At 32.8% G+C, this 18,812-nt stretch overlaps 1 protein-coding gene across 3 annotated transcripts in view; it reads right to left on the bottom strand.

Moving 5' to 3' along the window:
• LRBA (LPS responsive beige-like anchor protein) overlaps positions 1–18,812 on the bottom strand; it is a 409,112-nt gene that overhangs the window by 301,055 nt on the left and 89,245 nt on the right. For 2 of the 3 annotated variants that reach the window (XM_063310174.1, XM_063310176.1), the window contains exons 30-32: positions 12,283–12,413; positions 2,968–3,046; positions 2,542–2,675 (exon numbers count right to left, since the gene is read on the bottom strand). In XM_063310174.1, coding sequence (XP_063166244.1) covers positions 2,542–2,675; positions 2,968–3,046; positions 12,283–12,413 — 344 coding nt within the window. The remainder of the gene's footprint in view (positions 1–2,541; positions 2,676–2,967; positions 3,047–12,282; positions 12,414–18,812) is intronic. The other variant, XM_063310175.1, reaches the window with a different exon arrangement.

Here is an 18,812-nt window from a genome sequence, read left to right as displayed (position 1 = left end):
ATATAAAATGATACCTTGGAGCTATTTAATTGGCATTACATAAATATTAGTATTTCAAGTTAATAAAAATATGTATAGTATATGGTATATTGATTTATAGTATTACATTTCTTCACCTTGGAGTGGATTGATCATTATATATGCAGAGAAGGGAAATGGTTCTGTGACCTTTGCTTTCTCCATTGAGCTTTCTCCCTTCAGCCCTCCAGCTATCAATCAAGTTTCCATTTTGTTTCATGGCAGCAGACATCCCAAGCACTCTTATTAGTGCTATGACCCTTGACCCTCACCTTAACCTTAAGGGGGTGGGGAGCACAAGAGTAACCTACACATTTATAAACTAATTTGGTTATTATTATCAATTCACACTTCATGCTATTTCCCCAGTATAATATGAAAACATGTTACCAGGCCCTAAAACAGTGGTCATTCTCTTCAGTAATCAGTGTTTCACTTGGCTAACTTTTATTTTGTTTCTCTTTGGATTTAACTAATTAAACTGAAAAAGTTTATCAAGCCAGTTATACTACACATTTAATGTATTACAAAAATAGATAGTCTAGCTGAAGTATTAGAAAGATTTTAAACTTGAAGTTTCTATATACTATTGGAATACAACATAATGTATGTATGATGAATATTTTATTTATGTATTTCCCCCCTTTTGGGGAAGATGGGTGGTAATTAAATTTGAATAATAAATAAATAAATAAAATTTAGGAATCACTCCATAACTGAATAATGTACTTAATAATAAAAAATTATCAGACTCTTTAAAAGTGACAAACCTGTAATGTAAGCTAAAATATTTTCCTACATCCACCATTTTGCTTGCCCAATCTGTATTACCTTTTACAATGGCATTGTTAAAGAACACTAATACTGAAAGCACAATATCTAAATGTTCTGCTACAGTTCTTAAGCTGTATGCATGTCATATCACGATTCTACTAAGCAGAGATGAAAATGTGCCAAAATCTAGTTTTTAACACAACTTTGCTATATATATATAAAAAAACTTTTATCACCAATTTTTGTTTCTATAACAGAACATTTTATAAACTTAGAACCTTTTTAAGAGATTTGCAATTCCCCTGAGATGTTCTCCTTTCAAATAAGAAACACCTATATTTCTTGTAAAATAATAGCACAATAGCTGGCATCATCCACTGTACCCCCATGGAAAACCTATCTTCACATATTATATGTTACTAAACAAGCCATAGAACCTGTACATTTAAATGAAAAACGGGCAACAAACAGAAATGAAAATACAACCGGTATGATTATATGATAAATCCAAGAGAAACAACCCTTTTAAATGTAATTGTCTGGTCCATAAATCATTTGTACCTCCTAATACTTGAATTCTACCCAACAAAAGGCCACTATCTGCCTGTTTTTCTATTTGCTAAGTCTTTCTGTAAATCAGTTTCAGATGTTCAAGGTTACTGTGCATTTCCTGCTTTCTTGTTTCTCTAGAAACTGCCTTACCCTCTCACAATTTGATGTTCATGTTCTCTCCTGAAATTATACATAGTTGTCTTTATTCTTTCAATACTATAAATTACTTAACAACATTTCTCCTCAACTCTTTTATAATCAAAAGTAATAATGTAATAGTTTAATAAACTTAATCACTCAATTTTCTAAACCTGATACACCTGGCTGCTTATACTTTACAATGACTCTTATATCATCCTAAGATACTGTTGCTTGACAAACAGTACAATTATCCTGTTTAACATTGGAACAAAAAAGTCATGAAATGCTGGAAGACAGTTTCTTATTTCAGAAAGAGAAGAACATTTAATCTAATTTATAGGTTTACTACAATGACAAGGATAACATCAGACAAATACAGTGATCAACAAAAAAGGATTAAACTTTATATTTGAATCAATACAGATGTTCAGATTAGATGTCTAAGTAAGAATCAAACATTACATCCAGTTCTAAATGAAATTTAGCTTCTCAGTTCTAAACTTATCCTCACTTTCTCTAGTAAGTCTTGACTGTTTGCTAGGACATACCTAATATGAATGTTTCATATCTGCTTTGTTAAATGATGCTAATATTAAGTAAATGCCCCTTCAGAGTTGCCAACTGATGGAAATGAAGTTACCTCACTTGCATTTTTCCTATATGGAGCTGTAGGATATATTAAGGGAAAATGAGAAAAAAATGTAGTTGTCTATAAGGATAGGAAACATTGATAAATGAATAGGAAAAGTGGCCAAGCAATAGGTGAAGCAATATTAAATATTCAATAGCAAATGAGGGCTGTAGCTAGTATAGTCCTTCCACATATATATTGAATCATCTTGCGGCTTTTTAAACTCCAATTATATGAGCTGAAAAATAATCCTATGATGACAAAACACTTAATGGGTTGATGGCAATGCTCGGATATGAATATTATTTCAATAATTTATTCAATATAAAGAGTAATTTGAAAATTGAAATCAGCTCCAATGTCAAACTCCGTTTATTTTAAATATTAGTTCTTAACCTATAAAAACATTAAAAAGGGAAACTTACTTGTACCTTCTATCAGTAGCTCTTGTCCATGACTACCCAAGAGGGTACGCGAAAGAAAAGGAGCAAAGTCCACAAATATCTCCCTCAGAAGAGGGGCAGCTTTTTCCAAAGCATGCTCAAGCCTCTCTGAAATACTAAGAGATGTACAAGTTTAAATAAAAACATAATTTAAGGGGCAAAAACTCTCTAAGGAGAAAAGCGATCTGCAGAAGTTCAAAATGCATCAACAAAAGTGTATGAGACTAGTGGTTAAAACACACTGAGTTTAATTACTATTTAAGCTGAAATAACAGGGATAGAAATCCAAAACTTCTTATTAAGCTCAAATGAAAGAGTACCATCCAGTCAGAAGTGTAGAGTGAATTCCATAATTACTTAAATAAATTGGAATATGATATAGCCTGCTGGAAGAAACTTAAAAGTTACCTCATGTTTGAAGCAGAATCCTCAGGCACAGAAGAAACTGTAGGAACAGATGGTAATTTTGAATTTGATGATCCATTGCCTGCCAAAGAGATTTTTAAGAGTTAAAATAGCTGAAAGTATATGAAGCTATCTTTAATGAAAGCAAATGATTGCTCATCGTAGTTCAGTACTTTGACTGGTAGCAGTTTACTTTGGCTCAAATATCTTTACTAGAGCCACTATCTATGAACATTTTAACTGAAAATGTCACTGACTGAAGAATTAGTCCTACCTATATGTCCATATGAAGTAGACAGAGCTAGTGGATAAATTTACCAACTGCCAAAACATTTATATGTGGACATATTGATGTTTATATTTCTTTTTACACTTTTTGTAATACTAGGTGATTTGTGACACAATTTACTAATTAGTTCTGAATCTAAGCCTTAAATACCCTGGATAACATTCAAATTATTCCCTGAACTGCTTTTGGGAAACTCATCATTACCAAAGTTATCCATTACCAAAGAGCACCAATTAAAACACCCAGATATGCAAAGATTAACACTAGGATTAACACCAGATGAACAATCAAACAGCACAATATACCCTAATCAAGGAACTATTAACTCAGGCAATCAACCAAGCAGCAAACAACAGCCCAATCAAGGAATTCCCAAGAAGAGAACACACACCCCACAACACAAGCTGGACAAACCACGGTATATAAACAGAGAGCAAGGCCCACTCCCTCTTTGCACTGAAGATGTTGCCTAGTCTGGCAATGAAACGTCTGCTAGAAAACAACAAGACTCAGAGAGCACCAAGGACTCCACAAAACTTGTCTGTAATGTTTTCAAATTGAGAAAAGAAAGAGTAAAAAAAAAACCTTTTTTTCTTCTTCCCTGATTTTGATTAAGATATGTCTGCTTTACATTTTTAGTGTATCTCTTTTCTTTAAAACTTGCCCACTTCCAAGGAACACTGTTCACACTTACCAAAGCTTGGTTGTTAAAAGGTGCTATGATATAAACTGCTGCTACAGCTTGTGCAATTCCATCCAGCCCTGGAACTATAGAGTATCTCCATTCTTGAATAATGGATATACAGGATATAAAAAATGTTTCTGTCCAGAGCCCCAGTATTGACAGCTATGTTTCTTAACCAATAAAGTGCCACCTGGGATGACTGGAACCAGCTGAAATATTTCAGAAATTCCTTCATTCAAAGTGTTTAATTTTACTAACTCATTTTACAATTTAAGAACTTAATATTGAAGATACCCAGCATTTTCAGAAGGAAAACCATCTGGAATGCATTTTCTATAGAATTACTATGATTACTAAAAGGTAAAGGTTTCCCTTGACATTAAGTCCAGTCGTGTCCAACTCTAGGGGGCAGTGCTCATCTCTGTTTCAAAGCCGAAGAACCAGCGTTTGTCCGTAGACACTTCCATGGTCATGTGGCCGGCATGACTAGACGGAACGCTGTTACCTGCCTGCCGAAGCAGTACCTATTAATCTACTCACATTTGCATGCTTTCGAACTGCTAGGTTGGCAGGAGCTGTGACTAGCAACGGGAGCTCACCTCATCACGCGGATTCGAACCACCGACCTTCCGATCGGCAAGCTCAGCAGCTCAGCAGTTTAATCCACAGCGCCACTGCATCCCCTACTATGATTAGTATCTTTATGTTAATTATTCACTTGAAATGTTTTGAGTAAATTTAGAATAAATTTAATGATTTTGTACAACCTCTTAGTACTTGTATTTTAGCTAGACTTATGCAAAACCTGTTCAGAATTCATCCTTCTATACATTAGTCTCTCATATACTCAGTTTAGTGATTAAGTAGGTAGATGTTTAGAACTTAGCTTTAAATCTTTGGCAATATTTTAGCACATGTATTTATATTTTATCTCATCTAGCATTGTCTTAATATGTGTAATCTATTTAGAATTTCGTATTCTGTATTTTAGTATTTTAACAGATTAGCATTTAACTAATTTTAGATTAAAGCATTTAATATTTTAGATTGTCTCCAGTATTTCATTATTTGCATTTACATTATGTCCCATCTAGTTCTGATTAATTTGTGTTATTTATTCCCAAATTATTTTTATTGTATGAGATTTGTAACTGGAATAAATAAATATTTTTAAAGAAGCTACACAATTAGCACATTAGCTAGAATTTGAAGAAAGACTGAAGTCCAACTCAGACCCATATATCAGACTGGCCTTTTTCAGAGAACCCATATAAATATACATGTTATATAACATACTGTATGTTCTCATCCTATAGGAAAACAGATACATTGAATACCAATATTGGTAGATTATTAAATCAAAAGCCCAAAACACAAATTCACACCAATTCTGGCTATTAAAATATATTCAATTTGTCAATTTTCTAATGCTTGATCTACAATCTCAATTCTTCCCTTAATTCTGAAGGTTTTTCCCCTATTTTTTTTTGGAATGCTTCATCATTTAGCTAATAAATGGATAATGTTATTTGCTTTCTCTTTTTAACAAATGAGCACTTATGAATGAGATACAGGTCTTAAAGCCTATCATCAGACAAAGAATTTATTTCTCACTTTCTGTCTTCTTCCTCAACAAGAAACACAACAAGAAAGAGAGCTGAAGAAGTTTAATCTCTGAGAAAGGTTGAAGATTATATTAACTTCTAATCCCTCTGAAATCCAAGACACAGTGTCTAATCTTGAATTGCTTGTAGTTTTAGGGCGCTTGCTTGCGTCTGGGTTTTTGTTTTGTTTTGTTTTGTTTATTTTTTATCCCACCTTTATTATTTTTATAAATAACTCAAGGCAGTGAACATACCTAATACTCCTTCCTCCTCCTATTTCCCCACAACAACAACCCTGTGAGGTGAGTTGGGCTGAGAGAGAGTGACTGGCCCAAGGTCACCCAGCCAGCTTTCATGCCTAAGGCAGGACTAGAACTCACAGCCTCCTGGTTTTGTTTTGGTAGGTCTTAGCTTTAAATTCATTCATTCATTCATTCATGGAATATAACAACCAGAAGACATGATGAAATACAACCAAATTTATAACAATGCTAATACAATCAGAAAAGAATAGTAATTAAATGACATTTGAAGAAACTAAAGATATATCCATGAGGTGTTAATAAAGAACTAGCTCGATCCTTTAACATATTCTTAAATCTAACCATATAGGCCATCTATTGCTCCATCTTCTCAGTTTTAATACAATATGTTATTTCAATACAATGGTATATATGTAATATACTTAGATTCTTAATATTATATTGTTCATGTGCCTTAGAGTACTGAATATAGATAAGGGAAAAAAGTAGACATTTTACCAATATTAATTACTGTTTCAGGTTGTTGTTGTGGGGAAAAGAAGAGGAGGAAGGCGTATTAGCTATGTTGACTGCCTTGAGTTATTTATAAAAATAGTAAAGGCGGGATAGAAAATAAATAAATAAATTATTAATGTTACAAGCATGATGATTATTTGACATATTCTTCAAAGTTAAATATAACATTGCAAATGAAACGAAAAATGAAAGAAGAGCATGTGTTTTATAATAAAGGTTTTGGTCTTAAAATAAATTACTTTATATTAAAGTCTCCATGTTATTACTTGATGGGTGTGCGTGTGTGTGTAAGGATGGATGGATGGATGGATGGATATATGTGTTTATACATGTTGATAAAGTAATTAAAATTTCTGTTGAAGCATGACTTGACTCCTTAGATGAGAACATGATGCAGCTTAAGGACATAATCATCATTTCTCTTACGGGAAAATAACAAATCCATGAAAATGTGCTGACATGGAATGTACTAATACCTTGATGAGCTGTTAAAAGGAAATGCAGGATGAACTGACCTACAATACTGAATCTGTTACATCAAAATAATCTTTTTTTTTTTAACTTTCCCTATAATACCAAAGTAGATCTGTATTTAGCACTCTGCAAGATTTTCTCAAAGAAACCATTTATTTATTTTATTTATTTATTATTCAAATTTAATTACCACCCATCTCCCCCAAAAGGGGGACTCCGGGCGGAAATCTTGTTCTTTCCCAGATTTATTCCAAGGGGCATCCCCGCAGTCTGTTAAACAGTCTGTTTTCTCTGTATCTACTATTTTTACACTTTGTCTATTGGAGACAGATCTTCTATTGGGGCGGGAGGAGAATTTTCGTGCCATAGTGGTAGCATGTCCCTTCCAGGAGTCCATTTAATTTTAACTTTCTTCTTTTATAGTTATTATTTTCTATTGATGTATTTTTTGTTGAAATCCTTTTTGGAGTCTAAAACTTTAATGGAGTTTTCTGAATTTTCATTTTATTCTATTTGATATTTATTTTTCTATTTTTGTTCTTATATTTTTACATGTAATACTGCAATACTGTCTCAGACATACAAAAAACTACTTTATTCTTTATTTTTAGTTCATATTGGTTTTTCTATTTATAGTGTGCCCTCTCTAGTGGATTTCTGGAATGTTAAAAGGACTCAGATATTGTTCTAAAAGAAGACAGTTTTTTTTTTTGCAAATTAGGTAAATTAAAATAAACTGAAGGTTAAATAAATGGTACCTCCCAATCCCCTATGGAAGTAATGACTCTCATTAAAAAGTCTTTCACATTTCCTCTGGAACAAGAAATAAGTGACTCAAGGCTTTTTTTAAGCACATCACTATTAAAAGACTCACTTTTTATAAAGAAAATAAAATAAAGAATTTCAAGAATATTTTTGTTACATAAATGGATGGTTTGCAAATTTAGGGATTATATAGGATTTAAGGGTTTGTAAGAGCTCAGACGAGGAGAAACAGACTTAATCCCAACAAGAAGGAACGGATGTAGATTTAGAAGCCTATGGATTCTGTAGAATTCCACCTTTGGTCCTTGATGGGATTGTGCTTCCTCCTGCAGAGGTAGCCTGCACTCCTTTATGGAGAGATTTAAGTTTTCTTAAGAGTTATGATGCCTGCTGTAAGAGCAGATGGAGGCCAGGGTCAGTGGTCTTTTGCACAAATCCAACTTGTGCACTAGTTATGAACATGCTCTGTTGGCAGTCACTCATGCTTTTGTCATCTCATCTTTATTGTTATTCTAGAGATCACTTAAGACCTAACTTTTCTGGATGCCCTTTGGGAATGTGTAAGCATTGTATCCTTATTGATGGATTAGATATTATGAGGATAATTAATGATTGTGTGTTTATTAATATTAATTTAATTGTATTACTGGAACAAAGAATAACCATTCAGAGTTATTTTCCTTTGGGCTGGGTTAAAAGCCTTAGTAAATAAATAAATGTATAAATATTTTATTTTAAATATTTTATTTTATTAAAATACATCTGCATATCACTCAGGATCAAGCAATTTATTTAGCTGAAATATTATCTCCACAAGAAATAATGGATACCATTAGATCAATAAAATTACATGAAGCCCCTGGTCCTGATAGTTTTTCTATAGTCTGGTACTGTAATGGTATGTGGGAATGACCTTGGGAGACAGGAAGAAGTGCCACACCCAGGGAAATCATTGGATAGGAGGCAGTTTGACAAGCAGCAGGAATGTGGGCATGACAAACATCTCAGAAGGGACCCCCCTAGTTTCTTGGGCTGTAAAGGTAACAGGGAGAAATGTACTTTCAGACTTGCAAGACTGATGTTGGTCTTGCAAGATAGTCAAGACAGGAAGCACGTCCATATAAACTAATTCTATTTTATTGTAGGTTACATTAACAGAATCTTGTAAGGGGTAAAGATGTGAATGTGTTATTATTTATGTTCCAAAAATTTTGAATATCTCAAAATAGAAGAACTTTGGATTTATCATGCATTTTCCTTGTTTTTTCCTTAACTTTTGTATTTGCCTTTTAAACCATTTCAAAAATGAATTTTTGCATGGATACTTCTAGGGTATATTGTTAATTATTGTAAACTGTATTATAAGGAATTTGCAATACAGTAATGCAGAATCTATGATAAAAATGTCAGAGAATTCTGTAATATATGCTCTAAAGAGGTAACATATAGCAGTGTTTGAAATATATATATATATATCTGAAAATTATCACTTTTTTCTATAATATTTATATTTTTAAAAAAATGAAATTAAACTATCACAGAGTGCAGAAGCCAAAAACATGTAAGCAAGCAAGCTAAAAATCTGTTATAATGAATATGCTTCCTTTTAAGGTGCTACTAACTCTGATCCTTCAGGATATGGCAAGCTATAAATCTAGCAGGACAATATTAAGTTATTTGAGATATCAGCTCCTGATGTTGGACATTCAGAGTCAGCAACACAGTTTTTAGTTACCCTAACTAACTGAAGAGCTTGGTTTATGATGGAAAACTTGGCATCATTCCAGATAAAATGAAGTTTTATTGCAGCACAAGCTACTTCAAATCACATTTTCCATACTGCTAGAATCAGTAGAATGTAAGTAGCAGTGTGGCACATCTGTTCAGGCTAATGCCTGCCTTAGAAAGGGGAAGCAATTCCATACAGCAGTCCCATTCTAAACTTAATTAACTAGTCAGAAAGAAAAAGAATTGTATTTAATGCGCGTAAAAAAAATAGTTGACAGATTTAAAACAATTTTGCAACTAAATTTAAGATAAAGCTTAAAGCAAAAAATATGGAAAAGCAAAAAAATATGGAAAATGCTGCACAAAACTGAAAATCCACAACCTCTAATTTTACATTTGCTATATACAGTATATAAGCCAGCGCTAACAGTCCCTCCAATTTCTTAACACATTTAGATTTCAGACTGTACTCTTTAGGGTAAAAAACATCAAAGCGTTTTTGTAGATTAAAATGCCATTGAAGGCTTATAACTTTAGCATTGATAAAACAGTATATCAAAAGAATATATTAGATTAAAGATGGTGAAAGTACAAAAGTGCAATTAGACATTGCTCTGCAAGTGTTTTCAAAGCACTACATCATATAAATCTTATTTAGATAAATGTATTAAATGTACTTCCAGCTGAGTTTTCATTTTAAAATGGCTTTTATGCATTTAGGGGGAAGAGAGATCTTTCAGAAGCATGTTTTCATCTAAAGCACACACACAAGTAACTGTGGTAGCTACTTCAAACAAGTGGAACCAAAGTGGCTTATCTCTCTTATCCTTTCACTGATAAACTGGCTCCCTCAAACTGACAGTTTTACAGACATTTGTAAGGACATAAAAGGAAATGCAAATAGATCATCTGTCTAGCACCCTTCTAGTGAAAGCTTATTGTTTATTCAAGGTCCCCAAGGGTCTAAACAAATAATGTCTCTGGCAATAAACTGCTCTTAAAAGGAAGGGTTGTTCCCCAAACACCTGCATGCCTGAATGTATATATGCAAAGAAAGGTGACACCTAACTGCATAGTTTAATGACAAGGCAATAGCTATGAGAAAGCAGGTTTTATTGCTCCTTTCTTTAGCAACAAAGGATTTCTTTTTTAAAGGAATATGTAGTTGTGTAATGAAAGATTTTGCTTATGGTAATGTTTTTACTCAACATTCAAAAAGAAAGATTAAAAAAGCAAATCTCAACTTATCTGTTGCTATTTTTTAAAAAAGAAAACTCCTTTGCATGTCACACAGAATCAGATTTTTGTTACAGCATATTTCATTCCTTGCATCAAAAGTGACAAAAATCATAATCCTTTAACAACCGTACAATTAAATTATAATATTTGATGGCTACAACTGTTCATATACATCTGGCATATGAAGCCTAGACATTTTCAGTTTCACTGTTATTGTGGAAATAACTTTTCAGAATACCCGGCTGATATGATTACCTTTTGGAAGGTTTTGGTCATACAAATAATCAACTAAAGAAAGTCAGGTTTATAGTAGAATACTTCTTTTGTATGAAGAGTTTAATCAGTGAACAAATAGTTCATGAAAAATATTTATATTGAGATTACTGAAACACATGGAGCTCTAAGTTGCAATTTATTTGGTTTTGACTTGGCGTTATGGGTTGATTTGGACAATGTTGCTCATAAAACATGGGTCATGTCAAAGTGTGTTAGGTAAACCTAGCCTAATATGGCTCATTCAATTAACCATAATCAAACCATGGCTTGGTGTCTTGAATGTATTCAGCCTCCCTGGTAGATACGAAATACTGAACTGGACAAGCAACATTCAAATACAATGGATTGTGCCAAAGTCTGAATACAGTTTGGTATGTCAGTAATAACCAGTGACAAGGGACAGGCTTCACCTGAAGTATCCCAATATTATTTTGAAGCTTCTTTTAATAAAGCTTTTAGAAGTAGTCTATCTTTTGATTATCAGTAAAAATGTATTAACAGCTACTTAAAAAAAAATAAGAGTGAATTAATTCACTTATTGCAAATTTTAAAATGCCATGCATCTCAAATTTATTTTCTTTAGTTATTTGTTGCTCCTCTTTAGGACTGGAACATAAATCATGTTTGGTAGAAGAAATATCATACACAGCCTCTGTGCAAGATTATTTCCTATTTCAAAGCTGTGTGAATTTCATCTCAGTATTTGAATGAAGGTATTTAAATAATTAATGCACAAAGCATAACAATGGGCAGGTAAAATGATCTATGGATCTCTCTCACTTCTGAAGATTTTCCTATTGCTACAAGACCAAGGTTTCATACAAAATAAGGGAGAGCGCATAATATTTCCTTTGCCACTAAATCACCAAAACAGATCAAAACACTCCCCCCCAAAAACGCCACACTTCTATTCCAGCTTTATTTACAGTATCAAAGAATTTTATTGGGGAACTAACAGGTGACTGCTGATGTTTTTGCATTTTCTATTATAAAGTGTGGAATTCTGCTAGGAGGGAGAATGTTTATAGTCCAAGGCAGAATATTTGCATATTATATGCTTAAGGAAGACCCAGGAGCACAAATGAATACCAGTACCTATTCTCACATCACATACTGTATAATATTAAAAAAACTATTTATATAGTGAAGAGGAGTAGCTCAAAGTTCTGCATCTTAAAACATGAAGCCTATATAACAATCTTTCCAGTAACATCAGCAGTTAAAATGGGGACATAATCCATACTTCCTTATATTGTGCAAAAAGTATTCTAAAAGCCAAATTTATAATCAATAAAAAGTGAAATTTTAAAAAAGACAGAAAAGATCAGTGGGTTCCTTTTGAGTATTTCTTAGCCAAGGAAACTCAATGTTGCTTTTTCAATGGTGTGGTATATGATATCTCAGCAGTTGAATTACAAATATATAGTATATTGTTTTGTTATTTTATTTTGCACAACTTGTCTCCATTCCCTCACTTACTTGGAGAGCCTCCAGTTACATCTGGGGCTTGTGAAGAATCCAAAGAAGAAACCACACTAACAGCATTTGTGGGCACATTAATTGTAGCTGCAGATGAACCCACTGACTTCTTTGGTGCCACAATCACACTCCTATGACAAAAAAAGAAGTAAGTTACACAGTGTATTTGAAATGCCTAAGAATGGCCAAATATGTATTTAAAATATATAATGAATTCAGACTTAGGCAAACCAGTCAAGTTTGAAATTTGGATATTACTTCTCTTTTCTCAGAATTATGAAAATCTCAGGGTATGTTCTAAGGATACCAAATTTTTATGCCTCATAATAAAATTTGCTAGTCTTTAAAGGTACTATGAGACACATTCTGATTTTGGCCTTTACAGGCTAACACAGCTCTTCTATGCCAACATTTTATTTATAACACTATACAGAACTGTTTTTGGACAAAGCAGTCCTCACTAGAATCAATACCCTTAAAATAACATAGACATTTGCTCAAGAGTTTAAATAAATTGAAGACTGCTTAAAGAGAAGTTAAAAATTAAAGTAAACTGTACCAATAATATGTTTTTAACTTTGTAAGTTATTACCGAAATAACCTGTGAAATCAGTGCTCTAACCCCAAATTATTCAAAACTGAATATAATCCATGTTTCAGACATCTTTTATATTAGAAAGAATAATTGCAACAAACCAGTTTCAATTAAATAGTAATGTTTTATTCCAAACAACTAAAATACCCAGTTAACCATACAGTAAAGACACTTTTAATTGCAAGTTAGCTCCATAAACATGCAATACCCCAGCTAATGAGCTAAGGAATACAGCTGATATATATTATGCACTCCCAAAGCAGTGCTTCTTTTTAATTACCTGGTGTTAACTATAAGCCAAAAGTCTTCAACATTCAATTTATTTAATCACATATTCTGTTGACAGTACTGTTAAGTATTGGTTGAAAGTATTCCCTTAATAGCATTAAAAGTATGCAGTTTCTAAATAAAACATAACACTGACTCCAAATTGAGGTATATGATGTAAAAACTTTCTAGCACTTTATAAATTTATTAAAAAGATTTCCTTATTTCTTCCCATTTTAAGTTCCACTGATTACTATAACTAAACCAGGCCTGATTAATTAAACATTCTGAACACTATGAATAGGTATTTACGATGGATGTGATAGTCTGCATCGTATCATTACAAGGGTGACTGCTAATGTTAACTATACACTAAAATATGGAAACAAAAGCCACCTGAGCCCCAAACCAAGGAATTAAGATAAAACTGTAGATTCTTTTCACATGCACATAAACTTGCACAAAAAACTGAATTAGGTTAGAAATTCATATTATCTGGATATGAACTTTGATTCTGAGCTTAAATAACAATTTAAGATTAAATATTACTAATTTTAAGTGTGTGCTTAAGTACTTGAATATTTTATTTTTAAATGGAGATAATATCTAAGAATGGCCAAATATATATAGAAAAATTACATTTTTGCTACCTCATATAAAAATCCAAGAGTTGAGATATTGTGGGTTTATGTTCATACTTTTTAATATCACATTATGACTGGCAATTATCACTGTACCTTGCCATGGATCCTGTATCATTCATTGGTAGGAAGGATGCAGTAGTGTTACTGTCCTTCACTGAAAGAAAAATGCTTTCTTTTTCATCCTATTGAAAGATACAGTGTATGCATCAGTAGATGTGAGGTATGAATGGAAAGAAGTGATTTATGTTTATAAGAGATATATGTATACATGTGAGTGTAGGAATATGTGGGGACCCTGACAGCTCTAGCTAGCATTAGGACTCAAGTAGTTGTTCATTCATGAACCCACTATTAAGCAATTTATTCTCAATTTATTTATTAGTGTTATTACTAGATCTGTAATTTGTTCTTCAAGTTCTGAACTGGTACTTAAACCAACTAAAAGCTTGCTATCAGCTAACAAACTGATCCTGATTTCTGATGTATATAAACTTAAAAGTGCTATTGTCTTTTTGATGGAATCAGGATGACAGAATGGTATTTGGGTTTGTTAACATAATATCAAATAATAAGACCCACTCTGGTGGATCAGACAAAATGACAATTTAGTCTAGCATTTTGTTTACATAAAAATTACAGATGACAGGTAGCCTTTTTAATGCATATACAACAAGCAACTTTTCCAAAGAAATATTTTGTAAGACTTTAAATATTTTGATCTGAAACAATTCTACTCAGTCGCACTCAATTCAATAAGATAGATTAGAATGATTTTAATGGAACAGTTTCTATTTAAAATGATATTTTATATTTAAAAAATAACAATGCAACTTGCTAATTCTCTTTGATACAAGACTCCTATATTTACTTATGTGGGAAGAAATTATATTGAGTTCAATGGAACTTACTTCTGAATAAACATGTATAGAATTAAGCAGCACTCTTTATTGCTCAACAGATCATTTCTTATGTAACAGATACTGTATAAAAGTCTTATGTATACCATAGTGCAATCTAATGTATTACTGCTACACAGAAAAGGAAAATGGGATCATAGCAACTGGTATCATCCTCAAGCTAACTATTCATTTGAACAGAAGCTATGAATATTGTCCAAGAACCCAGAACATGACCCATAAAATCAAGGCCAGCAGACCTTGTGCTCTATCTCTCCATGTTTTTACGGTACATGGCATGGTTATCTTACCAGTCTAGCCACTTTTCACACTGATACGGATTCTGAAAATGCTTCTCTGTTTTATTTACTGCACTATCCACATCAGCATTTGACTCTGGTGGTATAAAATGAATAGTGACTACAAACTTGCTTTTCTTCTTTCAACATTTTAAATTAAATGAGATTATACAAAGCAATCTGTGTCTTATTGGGAAATCTACTACTTTATTCAGCTGGTACTCAAGAGATAGGTACCCCTAAAGAAGCACCCTTGTGTTTACAATTTGAGATCTTCCTATAATCTTATACAAATTAAGGTTCAAATTAAGGTTACTTTCTCTTTGACTAAAGGTATGATCAATCAGCCCCAACTTCTATTGCTTTATTCAATTTGGACAAGATCAATACATTGAAACCAGAGCTGCAAAGTTACAGCCACTGTGTTTATCTGCTTATTTAACGACAAGGAAAAGAAATAAAACAATTGCCAAGAAATCACAGACATTTTTAAAGCAATACTGCTAGGCAGCATTTACTAGTGAGAAAGTGCATCTAACACATGCATCCACAAAAAAAATAGTGTAACAGCATAGGAGAAATGGAGGGAAAAGTAAAGAAAAGAAGCAGAGAAAAAATATTAAAAAGATAAACACAGCATATACAGTGGTGCTTAAAAGTTTGTGAACCCTTTTGAATTTTCAATATTTCTACATAAATATGACGTAAAACACAATCTGTTCTCCATACAATTCCCAAAACTAGATAAAGAGAACCCAGTTAAACAAATGAGTCAAAAACATTATAGTTTTTTCATTGATTTATAGGAGAAAATGATTCAAAGCTACATATTTGTGGGTGGAAAAAGTATGTGAATCTCTAGGATTATCAGTTCATTTGAAGGGGAAATTAGAGTCAGGTGTTTTGATCAATGGAATGATAATCAGGTGTGAGTATGGGAGGTCTTGTCTTATTAAAAGAACAAAATTCTGGGTATTCAGTATGAAAGCCTGATCTTCACAACACAAGTATGTGGAAGTGTATCATGGCTTGAACAAAGGAGATTTCTAAAGAACTCAGAAGCAGTTGTTGATGCTCACCAGGCTGGAAAAGGTTACAAAACTATTTCCAAAGAGTTTGGACTCCACCAGTCCACTGTCAGGCAGATGATCTATAAATGGAGGCAATTCAACACCATTGTTCTCCTTCCCCAAGATCACACGAATAGCAAGGTGTGAGGTCTCAAAGAACCCCAGGGTAATGTTTAAGGAACTAAAAAACTCTCTTGCATTGGTGAATGTCAATGTTCATGAAACTACCATCAGGAGAACACTGAACAACAACAGGGTGCATGTCAGGGTTGCAAGGAGAAAACCACTACTCTCCAAAAAGAATTATGCTGCTCATCTATGGTATGCAATGGGATTACATAGATTTGCATGTGTTATTAATTAAAGAGCCCCTGGATTTTGACCTTTTACTTTGTTCTGAAAGTTCTTACAAAAGTTCTATCTTTCTGTACCTGTTACATTACATTAAAAAAAAGTGACTCTGTGTTAATATCTGTGTTTGCATGACATATGTAACAGCTGAAGTCTTTCCTGGAATAGGTAATTTCATTCTGAGGCTAGCCTTTTTGAAAGTACAAGATCAACACTACACTGAAAATTAATTCAATTCCTAAGAATTGAGGAAAACAGATGCAAAGATATGAGATGGGTTGAATATTTCCCTACTAATTTAAAAATAATAATGGTGTCACCGTTGTCTATAGGACTCTAAAATTATTTAAAAACTAAACAAATTAATACACATTTTAAGCCAATGATTAAGACATTTGCAACATTTACATTATTTATTCATTTCATCTGTTTCTCCAACGCAAAACTGATGATTATTGAAATAATAAAAGTACATTCTCATAATTCAGATGATTTGCACATTTGACAGAGACTAATGGACTCATGAATTAGAAGGATAAATGCATATGCATGCTAGCATATATTTAATCATTATGAAAACTCTAAAATACCTTAAAATAGGAAAATGTTTACCTTCAAAACTTGTTTTCACTGCAAAGAACTATTTCTATTACTCATCTTTTATTTTTAAAAGTACTGAAAAATGTAAGATCAGATTTCATTATTTTTAATAGTTAAACCACAGTTTATTTTTGTTTAATATATTTTATTCATCAGGACTTTAGATAATTTCCAACACTTTTACAATAAAAAAGAAATGAAGTAGTATTTTGCTCCTGGGAGATTATAGAGAATAAATACTGCAAATAGTCTGCCAATTCAGTGTCTCTACTTCCTTAATGAAAAAGCCAGACCAGGCCTTGAACTTTTATCAAGATACATCCCTGGCACCCACTAATCACCAGATTGAATCTCCATGTAAGATAAAAGAGTAGTTGTGGATATGGGAATGAACACACATCACCTTCTTGTTTGCAAAAATCTACAACCTGGCAGTCTTTCAGCTAGGTCTCACTCACATAGCTGTTATTGTATACGCTCCAGCTATGGCTGAAAAGTTGATAATCCTTAAAATATGAGGAGAGTTTTGATTTCTGACACAACATTCCTGAGATAAATGTAGGATCAGAGAGATGCTTTGAAATTCCCAGAGATACTTTTCTGTAAAACTGCTACAATAGGAAAAACTTTTAACAAGGTGTCTTCTCCCCGCAACCCCAAAAATTAATTTGCAAAGCCCTGTGTTCCACACAAGACAATACATTAAATATAAACCAGACACACTAAGTTCCTCAGAACATGCTGAAGCCAGCTTGCTGCAAGTTTCCAACTGTAATGTTAGTATCGTGGTGTCTCTGGAGATAAAAACCTTTTTTAAACGTAGCTCATTTCCTGAACAACAGGTCATAACCCATTCTACCCACAATCACCCCAAAACTACAGCACCCTTATATATAATTTGGAAGAAAATGGGAGCAGAGGATGCAAAAAGCTTCCACCACATGTTAAACTCTTTAGACCACTAGAAAATTTTACAAAATGTTTTTAAATGGTTTTAGTTTTTGCCCCTTTAATACAGCAACACTATATTCTGTATTCACAAATGCATTCAAATTAATTTTGATCACTTTCTCCAACTTGCCTAATAATTGGAAATTTAGAAGTTTAGTAAGCAAAGTCATATAACAATACAAAGCCAAGGATACAGTTTATTTAAATGGAACCTAAAGGTGGTTGATTTTAGCTAAATTAATAGAATAAAATTGAGCAATCAAGCATTATTTTATTGTAAACCTCCCAGAGTCCCCTATCGGGAGAGATGGGCGGTAATATAAATTTAATAAATAAAAATTTAAAAAGTAACTTCAGTCATGCAAAGATTTTCACCTGTTTTATGTTCATTTTTTCTTTCACAAACACTGCCTGTAGAACAGTACATTCATTGTATTTAGTCCTTGGGACAATATAGTAGTAACTGATGCTATTCCATTAATGTATTAATACAAACTATAGAATAAATGACGCAGCAAAAAGGCATAAGGAATTAACGGTCCAGATGATAACTACAAATATATACTGAACATGGAATAGAATGATGTCTATACCATGATATAGCTCTAAGAAGCATTAACATTCACCTTACTAATATAACTATTTATCATATGGAAAGTTTCTGACCCAGCGGTGCACACACCTTCTCATGAAATTCCTGCTCTTGCAGTTCTTCTTTACTAACTATATATGTTTCAGTTTACACTCTTAGTGTCCTATTATTCTAAAAAAGTTATGAAAGTAAGTTGTGCACCTTGTCATGAGGCATTAGAACTAATTTGTTATACTCTGCAGTCTGGCAGAAAGAAACTATACTA

This window comes from Candoia aspera, chromosome 8 (assembly GCF_035149785.1).
Source record: "Candoia aspera isolate rCanAsp1 chromosome 8, rCanAsp1.hap2, whole genome shotgun sequence".
Lineage (NCBI taxonomy): Eukaryota > Metazoa > Chordata > Lepidosauria > Squamata > Boidae > Candoia > Candoia aspera.
This window is presented reverse-complemented; position numbering and strand designations above follow the sequence as displayed.